General features: G+C 36.4%; 2 protein-coding genes across 2 annotated transcripts; one reads left to right on the top strand and one right to left on the bottom strand.

Moving 5' to 3' along the window:
* The first annotated feature begins 1,937 nt into the window (after positions 1 to 1,937).
* Positions 1,938 to 5,368, top strand: LOC132633313 (pentatricopeptide repeat-containing protein At1g15510, chloroplastic). The gene has a single exon (XM_060349637.1). The coding sequence runs from the start codon at positions 2,111 to 2,113 to the stop codon at positions 4,766 to 4,768; it is 2,658 nt and encodes an 885-aa protein (XP_060205620.1). The 5' UTR covers positions 1,938 to 2,110; the 3' UTR covers positions 4,769 to 5,368.
* Positions 5,369 to 5,454: 86 nt separating this feature from the next.
* LOC132633314 (uncharacterized) lies at positions 5,455 to 10,395 on the bottom strand. Its single transcript, XM_060349638.1, has 7 exons — positions 10,124 to 10,395; positions 8,555 to 8,670; positions 8,335 to 8,453; positions 8,034 to 8,196; positions 7,719 to 7,945; positions 7,279 to 7,597; positions 5,455 to 6,961 (listed from the first exon to the last, which is right to left on the bottom strand). The coding sequence occupies exons 1-7, from the start codon at positions 10,280 to 10,282 to the stop codon at positions 5,629 to 5,631; spliced, it is 2,436 nt and encodes an 811-aa protein (XP_060205621.1). The 5' UTR covers positions 10,283 to 10,395; the 3' UTR covers positions 5,455 to 5,628.
* Positions 10,396 to 10,946: the final 551 nt, after the last annotated feature.

Here is a 10,946-nt window from a genome sequence, read left to right as displayed (position 1 = left end):
AAAGTCTGCACTTTTTTTTTAACATTATATTTTTTTTAATATGGGGTTCACTTTTTTTTATTATTTTTTTTATATTGCTTGATTTTGATAATATGGGGTTCACTTTTTTTTCCATGAGTTTGGAGATGGTGAGTTCCATTTTTTTCTTCCTTTTTTTTTTTTATTGCTCGGTGTTATTTAGTATGCCCCCCCCCCCCCCCCCCCCCCCCTTTTTTTTTTAAGGGACAACAGACGACGAAGCATGGGTCTAAACCCATGCTTTATATAGTTTTTTTTTTTATTGGTTGGTGTTGTTTAGTATGGGGCCCACCCTTTTGGACATTATTAGTTTGCACTTTTTTTATGCATATATATATATACACTATGTTAAAAACACGATTAATATAACATTATAGTTCGTGCTCCGTATCTAAAACTTTATTATATTAGTGTTTGCTATGAATACAAAGTGTGCACTTTTTTTTTTTTGACATTGTTTATTTTTTTAATATGGGATTTACTTTTTTTTTTATATTGCTTGATTTTATCAATATGGGATACTATGTTCAAAACACGATTAATATAACATTGTAGTTTGTGCTCCGTATCTAAAACTTTATTATATTAGTGTTTGCTACGAATACAAAGTCTGCACTCTTTTTTTTTGACATTGTTTGTTTTTTTAATATGGGATTCACTTTTTTTTTTATATTGCTTGATTTTGTTAATATGGAGTCCACCTTTTTTTTTCCCGTGAGTTTGGAGATGGTGCGTTCCACTTTATTTACTTTTTTTTTTTTTTAAATATTGGTTGGTGTTTTTTTTTTTTTTAATATTGGTTGGTGTTTAATATGGGGACCACACTTTTTTTTTAAATGCTTAATTGGTTGGTGTTTTTTTGAATTTTTTAATATTGGTTGGTGTTTAATATGGGGACCACACTTTTTTTTTAAAGTATTTTAAGTATGTTGTTGTACAATAATTTCATTTGCTCCCACTAATGGGTTGATACGCATGTGACAATAAATCCATCATTATTGATTTAATTGTTTGATTTTCTAAGCACTTTTGTATTTTAAGTATGTTGCTGTACAATAATTTCATTTGCTCCCTTTAATGGGTTGATACGCATGTGACAATGAATTCATCAGGCTATATGGACCCACAATTTTTTTTTTCAAAAATTGGAAAACAGATATATATAAGTATTTTAAGTATGTTGCTGTACAATAATTTCATTTGCTCCCACTAATGGGTTGATACGCATGTGGCGATAAATCCATCATTATTGATTTAATTGTTTGATTTTCTAAGCACTTTTTTTTAACATTTTTTGTTTTTTAATATGGGATTCACTTTTTTTTTTTAATATTGCTTGATTTTGTTAATATGAGATCCACTTTTTTTTTCCCGTGAGTTTGGATGTGGTGGGTTCCACTTTTTTTTTCTTTTTTTCTTTTAATTACTGGTTGGTGTTTAATATGAGGTCCACAATTAAAAAAAAATAGTAGTTGTTTAAAATATGTGGGCCCACAATTTTTTTTGGGCCCACAAATGGACGACGAAAAAGTGATGACGAAGAAGTGAGGAAACTCACTCTTCTATATATATATATATATATATATATATATATATATATATACTTCTATTACTTAACGATGATTAATTAATGCAAATTTTCACTTTATTAAATCATTTGACCATGGTTAATTTTAATTAGCTCATTGTAAATACCATGCGGTTAAGTATTTAACGATGCACCCTTACCGTTAATAAGTAGCTCAATTATATCCTGGACATTAGCCAAAAAATTGCCTCCCCTAACGGTTGCTCTAGTTTGAATGAAAAAACTAACCAATTTCAAACACCAATAACTAATATACTAGTTGAATTGAATTATTAATCAAACGAAGAAGCCGAGAGGATTAGAACATAGCAACAAACTAATTCCATTTTCTATCAACTAAAATCTGATATGGTTGGCCAAAATATAGAAACTTTACACGACGTCGTATAAGGGATTTCAAAGTGTCTCTTATCTGCTAAACCCCTGTGTGTTTGATAGCCGTTTAAACCATGTCCTTAAACCCCCGCCTGGAAACCAACATGCTCCTTCTTTACACCTCCCAATATGGCTGCTGTCTCTGCTAAAACCCCGGCTACATCTCTCCCTTTAGACCCCCCTAACCCTCAATTCTCTAAACTCCATTCTTCTAAGTCTCTTAATTTCTCTAGCATCTTCCAAAAATCCCACTTTTTTTCCCTTAAAAAAAACCATCAAAATTCTCTCCTTAACTCCAACTCATCCACTTCTACTCCTACAACTGACCCAAATTCCCATATTATCCAATTATGCTCTCAAAACCAGCTAGAACAAGCAATAGTCTATTTAAAGTCAATAAATGGCACCGTAGAAGAAGAAACATATGTTTCTTTAGCTAGGCTTTGTGAATTTAAAAGGGCGTCGAATGAGGGATGTGAGGTATTTTCTTGTATAGTTAATTGTATGAACCAGTTGAGCTTGAGGCTAGGAAATGCTTTGTTGAGTATGTTTGTTAGGTTGGGGAATTTGGGTGATGCTTGGTATGTTTTTGGGAAAATGGAGGAAAGGGATGTTTTTTCTTGGAATGTTTTGATTGGTGGGTATGCGAAAAACGGGTATTTTGATGAGGCTTTGGATCTGTATCAAAGGATGTTGTGGGTTGGTATTAGACCTGATGTTTATACTTTTCCTTGTGTTTTAAGGACTTGTGGGGGTTTGCCTGATTGGAGAATGGGTAGAGAGATACATGGTCATGTTATACGGTTTAACTATGAGTCGGAAATTGATGTTGTTAATGCGTTGATGACGATGTATGTCAAGTGTGGTGATGTTGGCAATGCAAGAGTGTTGTTTGATGGAATGTCTAAGAGGGATAGAATTTCTTGGAATGCTATGATTTCGGGTTACTTTGAGAATGGTGAGTTTTTGGAAGGGTTAATGTTGTTCTCGTCAATGCGGGAAGTTGGGTTTTTTCCGGATTTGATGACCATGACAAGTGTGATTTCAGCTTGTGAGGCTCTCGGGGATGAGATTTTAGGGAGGGCCCTTCACGGGTATGTGTCAAGAATGGATTTTTATAGTGATGTTTCGGTGCACAACTCTCTTATTCAATTTTATTCAGCTATTGGGTATTGGGAGGAAGCAGAAAAGATCTTCGATAGGATAAAGTGCAAAGATGTAGTTTCATGGACTGCAATGATCTCAGGTTATGAGAGTAATGGGTTTCCCGAGAAGGCCATTAAGACGTACAAAATGATGGAGCTAGAAGGTGTTATGCCGGATGAAATTACTATTGCTTCTGTTCTATCTGCCTGCACTTCATTAGGCCTTCTAGAAATGGGTGTTAAGCTTCAACAACTAGCTGAAAGGAGAGGACTTATATCATACGTGATTGTTTCAAACACTCTGATCGACTTGTACTCGAAGTGCAGCTGTATTGACAAGGCGTTGGAAATTTTTCACACGATACCGGATAAAAACGTCATATCTTGGACTTCTATTATTCTTGGTCTCCGGATTAATAATCGTAGTTTGGAAGCTTTGATCTTTTTTAGAGAAATGAAACGCCATCAGGATCCCAATTCTGTTACCTTAGTGTCTGTCCTCTCTGCATGTTCTAGAATCGGTGCACTGATGTGTGGTAAAGAAATACATGCATATGTATTGAGGAACGGAATGGAATTTCATGGTTTCTTACCCAATGCACTCCTTGACTTCTACGTGAGGTGTGGAAGGATGGCCCCAGCACTAAATCTGTTTAATATGCAGAAAGAGGATGTTACTGCTTGGAATATCTTGCTGACTGGCTATGCTCAGCGAGGGCAAGGTGTGCTTGCAATTGAGCTTTTTGATGGAATGATAACTTCAAGAGTAAAGCCAGATGAGATTACTTTCATTTCTCTGTTACGTGCTTGTAGTAGATCTGGTTTAGTAGCTGAAGGCCTTGACTATTTGAATAGCATGGAGAGTAAACATTGTATTATTCCGAATCTGAAGCATTACGCTTGTGTGGTTGATCTGCTAGGCCGTGCAGGTCTAGTGAACGATGCTTATGATTTTATTGTATCATTGCCTGTGAAACCCGATTCCGCTATCTGGGGGGCTTTATTAAATGCGTGTAGGATCCACAGGCAGGTTGAACTTGGAGAACTAGCAGCTAAACACATTCTTGAAACAGATGAGAGGGGTGTCGGATATTATGTTCTCCTCTGCAACTTCTATTCTGACAATGGCAGATGGGATGAAGTTGTAAGATTAAGGAAGATTATGATAGAAAAAGGACTGACTATCGATCCTGGTTGCAGCTGGATAGAAGTAAAGGGAAATGTACACGCATTTCTTAGTGGTGATAACTTACACCCCCAAAGTAAGGAAATTAATGCAGTTCTAGAAGGATTTTATGAAAAAATGAAGGCAGCACATCGTAGTGAATCTGAAAGATATAAAGTGAATGAGGTTGAAGATTCAAAAGCCGAGATCTTTTGTGGGCACAGTGAGAGACTAGCTATTGCATTTGGGCTTATAAATACGGCTCCGGGGACGCCAATTTTTGTCACAAAGAATCTTTATATGTGCAAGAGCTGTCACGACACAATCAAGTTTATCTCTGAGGTTGTGCGGAGGGAGATTTCAGTTAGAGATACTGAGCATTTCCACCATTTTAAGGATGGAAGATGCACATGTGGGGATGAAAATTATTTGGGAAAACTTGAAAGTCATAACCAGAAAGAATCGATTCACAGGTGACAAAATAGAATCTGTTCCTTGTGACAGGCAGAGGCAGGTATTCGTAGTTAGAATGGAAACTGAATTAGCTCTAGAGAATTCAATACACGCCCCAAGGTGCCCTGATATTTGATAATGTGGTAGACTGCAAAGTCTCATCCACAATCCCGCACTGCACATCTGCTGCTTCCACAGACAGCATCAACTGGTTATTTCCCTTGTGATGATGATGCTCTCGAAAGCTAGAATATTGTGATCAAAAGACACTTTGGTGATACTCTAACATAGAGATGCCTGACGTATTGTAAATAGCACATACCTTTCTCTCATACTTGAAGATAGACACTAGTTCTTTGTTACTTTAGCGAAGTGGATTTCGAAACTTGTATATCTTGGTGGTGGTATGACTGGTGCTCAAAGAGCGGGGAAACTTGTTTAGATTATATCATATGTTGTTGCTTGTAGAACTGCATGAACATGGAGGGTGGGTCTTGAAAACAAACATTGGTTTCTCATAAACATGTTCCAAATCTTCTGCCTTCAAATAGAATGTCCGAAGGAGAAAGATGTCTTGTATTGTCTGCTGAAATAAAGTTAATAAAAAGGTACTTGTTCACACTATATAGTGGATGTGCATAAAGAATTAAAGACATTTTCACTATTGCTTAGCCTTGTGGTATCTGACCAGCAAACTACTCTTCTTAAAATTGTTCATTATAACCACTTTATTAGAGATCTTTTTGTCAAACAACTAGCTGTTATTACAAATCTTTCAAAAAGAATAATAGAGTACACTATTGTACAAAGAAATCAAGCACAAAGCACCATTCACACACTCATTTTGGTGATAATATGAAAAACTTAGTTCTATATCCAGGCCCCTACATCTTCACTGCTCTCTTGATTGTTTTGATGGATGACCTTATGAAGCCGTTACCTCCTACCTGTCCTTCATCACTATCATCACCAACAACTGAGGGCTTCTTCCTTATGCAATCCACTCTCTTTTTCATGCCACTCAAGAGGAGAGATGGGGAGGACGGGATACGCCTAAACAACCTAGCACTGTCCGACCTCAAGAGTTCCCTTTCCTTTTCCTTCTCACTCTTCCTTTCAGTTCTTTCACAGCTGGTAGATCTCCCTGCTACTCCCTTAGAAGCAGAAGAACCTACATCACTGGCTCTCCTGTCTGGAATTGCTCTGTATGGAGGAGGATTCCTGCATGGTAAGTTTTGACCCTTAATTTCAGTTGTTTCTTCCTTTCTCCCATTTCCGCTGTTTGAGAAAGATTTCCTGGCTGCCATTTTGACAACTTCCTCTCGTTTTGTTCCTACTGGATTTTGGACAGCTTCCTTTCTATTTTGCACCTTCTGTGACTGTTTCACATCCTCAACTAATCCTGTCTCCTCAGGTTTAGATATCTTCATCTCCTTTTGTGGATATTTGAAATTCAGCTTTGTTATTGTGCCATCAATCTCATCAGTTTCATCTTCTTCTCCTGCATTAAGAGTTCTCGTACCACTATCATTCTCCTCAGCAGTCTGAATGTTGGTAGGTTCTTGAGAGTTGTCCAGAAGCAACTGAAGCCATTTTTCAATATTTCCTTTCCCACGTTGCCTTCTGCTATCTTCGTCCTCCTCCTCCTCTCTTTCAGTTTCATGAAAAATGGGAAACCCGGGGTTGTATGTTATCCCTTCTTCTTGTATTTCTAAATTTTGAACCTTCTCCTCTGCTGGATCCTCATCCTTTGCCTGCACAATAGTCTTGTTGCTGTGTTCAGATGGCAGTCCCATGCTGATTCTGTGATGAGTTTCTTTCTGTTTTCCTCCATTTAGTCTATCCTCGTATGCTTTCTGCTCTTCCTCCAAAAATACTCTTAACTCCTTATGCATACTGTCCTTGGGATCCATCTCGGGCAAGCATAGAACTCTCTTATCATCATTCTCTAATTCTGCCCCTGAGCAGCTGCCAGGCAGAAAGAGAAGAGTCTTCTCATCTCCTCCCTCTTCATCCGGAAATTCATCCATCCTAGATCTTTTTCTTGTTTGGTCCCACTCAGGTCTTATCTGTTGCTCGAGTTCATCTCTCTGTTTGAATCTCCTGTGTAGGTCTCTCTCTGCAGAATCACAAATTGCTCTTTGAGCTTCAAGTCTTGCCATAAGGGTGTTAGCTGCTGCCTGATTCAACCTCACTTGTTCTTTATACACAATACTCCTGCAAATCACATAAACCACATGCATTTTATTTAGGCTTTTTCCATTTTTGTCCTGTAGGCCAAAATTAACTACGGGCACTAGCCAAAATATACAAAACCTATACATTGACTATGTATGTAATATGCATATTGATGTATATTGTATATTTGATGTATATTTATACTTAATATACAAAACATATGTATTTGCAAGCTATTATTTTTTAGAGCGGTCCAAAAATGTAATCGACTTATATTCAATTACACTATATCAGGAAAACAAAGTCCACATGGATTTTTATTATTCTAGTTGACATGTTTTTTCCAGAGATCTTACTGGTGCATGGCATCTCGAATCATCTTCTCTAGCATAGCTCTATAAGAAGATTGTGCCTCAGCTAGTCGTCGACACTTCTCTGCTCTCCTTCTTTTCTTTGTTAGGATTAGCTCCAAATCTTGTGCTGCTGCTTTCTCCTCTTCAGTCTTCTGCTTTAATTCACCCACTTCATCATCTAATCTCTGTATTTCTGCCTGCATCTTTGCTGTCTCTTCTCTGTGTCTCAAAGAATCTCTAGCTATCACAATAGCCTGGTATGGATTGGTTACCATCCCCGGATCTTCATTTTCTTTCAGATCCGTTTTTGATCTTTTACAAGCTGTCACAACAGAAGAATTAGAAGAAAAAATACCGAAGAAACAAAGAGCGGTCTCATTTGTCTGGTTTCACAAGACATTGAAACCAAGAAACGTGTAATGGTCAATTTTTTGGAGACTAACCTACAATAGGAGTGTTTGATCTTGGTCTTCTATTGATATCCAATGATCTCAGAGTTGAGGAAGAATCAAAAGACTCCCTTCGAGATAGAACAACAGCTGCTGGAGCGAGGCCAATCTTTTCTTTTGATTCAACAAAATGTTGAGGAAAAACATGTGAATCAACAGTTTGTGAGGCGTTAAGTTCTTCATTTTCACCTTCAGAGAACAACCAAGAAAATGCTCTACGCCTGAAAATAATGACACAGTGAGCATCTAGCAGTTGCAAAATCTCACTTTGAATCTGGAAATGTACTCAAACATACAGTAGCAACCGACCTGAAATCTGAATTCGATATAGCAAAGATGGACAAAAACTGGTTTATTGATATTCCAACTTGCAGATCCCACCAGGGTATAAGAAATTCCAGCTTATTATTCTTTTTCTTGCATGCTTGCCACTGCATTATTCTCAGATTGCTTGGAACAGTTAGTCCTCCTCCTGCAATTTCACCGAATATCATATGTTCAAAATTCATCTATGCAGAAAGTTTAACTTATATACACTGGCTGTGTAAATTTTTATAACAGGTAAAGGTGAACTGATAGAGTTAAAGTCGGAAGGATGATGAGTAATTACTGGAGCAAGGAAACCAGTGATCAATTTCCCATGCTAGAGGTGAAGCAGAATCAGCATGATAATAGAGAACATTGCCATATGAGTCTACTCGAAATACTTCAGGATCAAATCCTGCATTTCTGGAGGTCAAATTATAATCAAGAATCAGAAACCCCTTTTAAGCATTTCCTAATTATTCATATTGGATAAATAGAATTATTGCATCAGAATCCATTTTTACCCCAGGTGGTTGAGTTGCTTCCATAAAAGAGACACAAAAATCTTGGGCTTTGTATTGGGTTGTGCATTCGGATCAATGATGGGGAACATTTCATCCAATTCCTTGGCTCTCAAAACCTATTACCAATCAAAATTACAACGATCAATATGTCAGACAGCACATAATTCCTCAGGGCAAAACAAAAAGGAATACGAGTAAATACATTGTCTTTCTAAGCTTAATTTGTTCTAAATGAAACTATAATTTTTGACACTATTGTTTTCCAAGATCAGGTAAGTGATTCGAAACACAGGAGCAGAGCTAGAGTTCTAGCAGCGGTTCAACAAAATTCAATAACTTTGGCCAAAATTCTATATTTGTGTTCAGAAATCTACTTATTGGAGTAATAATTTATCCTAAACCCAACAAGCTATATTTTCTAGAATCCATAACCCATAAACTCAAATTCTAGATCCGCCTCTTGCACCGCAACTTCTACTTGAAAATATCACGGATCGAAATTCGAGCCTAAACCAGATAATATTCACAAGGTTAGACTGAACCGGCATATTTTACACAAGCATAGATATATATGTAAGAAAATTACTAAAGTTTCAACAAATATTAAAATCCGAACTTGTTTTTGCAAATGTGAATTGAGAATAATTGTGAGAACATAATGGTCGCTTGATCTGATTATAATTGCGATATCCACTTTGCGAAATAGATACCTATTAAGGTCGCTTTCACTTATAATGGAAGAAGAGAGCGACTTTAAGGCCCCGTTTGGACATGGTTTGAAACCATATTTGGACATGCAATTTGGATATTTTAAGTTGTATTTTCTCTTATAGACATAAAAACCCCACAACTTGTGAAACATTCTCAATTCTTATACAATCTTACCAAATGAGCAAGTCAGAGTTCATAACAAAATTAATACACTACTAGAAGACCTTTCTTAAAAATACAACATCAATTAATCAAACTTTAGTTCAATAAAAACGAAAATTTAACATGAATTGTAACGTAACTACTCTTTAATATAATCCTCCCACATAAATTAAAGGTTGGTAGACATAAATAAAGGTTGGTGGAAGTTAATGAGATTGGTAAATGATTAATGGGGGTAATTATTAAAAATATCTACTAACTTATGAGTCTTTTTTTACAAAATATAAACTTATGAGTTAAATTTTATATTTAAAAGAGCTGAAACCATGGTTTCAAACCCCTATCGTGCCTTTTTGGATGATTTGGGGTTTGAAACGCATGTCCAAACGCTAGTTTGGGATCGTGATTTCAAACCATGGTTTGAAAACGCATGGCCAAACGCCTACTAACTTACAATTAGAAACTAGCAATCATAATTCATATGCACCACAGATACAGCGAAATTCAACACAAAGTTCTGGCCTCTGGGCAAAGAAGATCCAAATGAACAGATCAATCCACCCCATATGGTGATCCAGAAGAAGACAAAATACTCCATACATTAATTTAATCAAAATCTGATATAATTTCGAACACGAAATTCCTCCTTGTGATAAATAACTGATTAATCTTGGAAAAAAGATCAAGTCACGTTACCTCATGTTGTGGTAAAGCATAGGGAGTGAAAGTGAAAGGAGGGCCACGGCTGAAAGGACCAAAACTCCGATCTTTACAGAGATTCGAATAGGCTTTTGGGTATCCCAATCCATGATCAATCACCATTTCTTCAGGGGTAAAAACAAGATCGCCAGCCATTAGAGAGGGCTTCTGTTTCTTGCTGAAAAGTGAAGAATGAAAAACAAGAACTGAACAGAACAGAACAGAACAGAACACAGAGAGAGAAAATTAGGTGATTTTGATGAAACAAAATAAGAGACCAACGGTCATGTCATTTTTAAAAGGTTTAAAGCTTTTTTTTTAGAGGTGTAACGGCTAGATATGCTGGCCTACTTCAATAACAGCTCTCCCATATAAGTTCAGATGTTTGTCATTAAAGTCTAACTAGATTTAAAATGACAATATTAACCTTATCAAGTAAGATATGTGCTGACCTGGATGTTTGATAACTTATGGGGGTAATTTGGTCCAAGAAATGGAACCGTTGTAAAACAGGTCATCATTTAAGTTTGAACGAGTAACCAACAAGTGAAACAAATCTATTACTCCTAGTAAAGAGGTCAAAGTGAAAAGTTCCTTTTAGCACGACAAATCAAGTACATTCCAACACACATCTAAGGCTCTACCTAAATTCGATGTCTGTCATACCCGCATAGTTCAAGTACTTTATTTTTTATTGTAGGAGGGGAATCCCTTTTTTTTTTTTTTTTTTTTTTTTTGCTTTAAAGGAAATAAGCAAGCATTTTTGTTTAAAAGATATTAGCAATAAATTCTTTGTATGATTTTCACAAACAGATACAAG

Source organism: Lycium barbarum, chromosome 3 (genome assembly GCF_019175385.1).
Source record: "Lycium barbarum isolate Lr01 chromosome 3, ASM1917538v2, whole genome shotgun sequence".
Taxonomy (NCBI): Eukaryota; Viridiplantae; Streptophyta; class Magnoliopsida; order Solanales; family Solanaceae; genus Lycium; species Lycium barbarum.
The sequence above is the reverse complement of the archived record's forward strand: the minus strand, read 5'-3'. Positions and strand labels throughout refer to the sequence as shown.

Bases quoted from the DNA above. Each gene is read 5' to 3' on its own strand.
- LOC132633314 (XM_060349638.1), bottom strand. From the start codon at position 10,282: ATGGCTGGCGATCTTGTTTTTACCCCTGAAGAAATGGTGATTGATCAT. The intron at 8,454-8,554 runs GTAAAAATGGAT...TTTGACCTCCAG, and splicing joins AAGCAACTCAACCACCTGGG to AAATGCAGGATTTGATCCTG. The intron at 8,197-8,334 runs GTAATTACTCAT...GTGAAATTGCAG, and splicing joins TCACTGGTTTCCTTGCTCCA to GAGGAGGACTAACTGTTCCA.
- LOC132633313 (XM_060349637.1), top strand. From the start codon at position 2,111: ATGGCTGCTGTCTCTGCTAAAACCCCGGCTACATCTCTCCCTTTAGAC.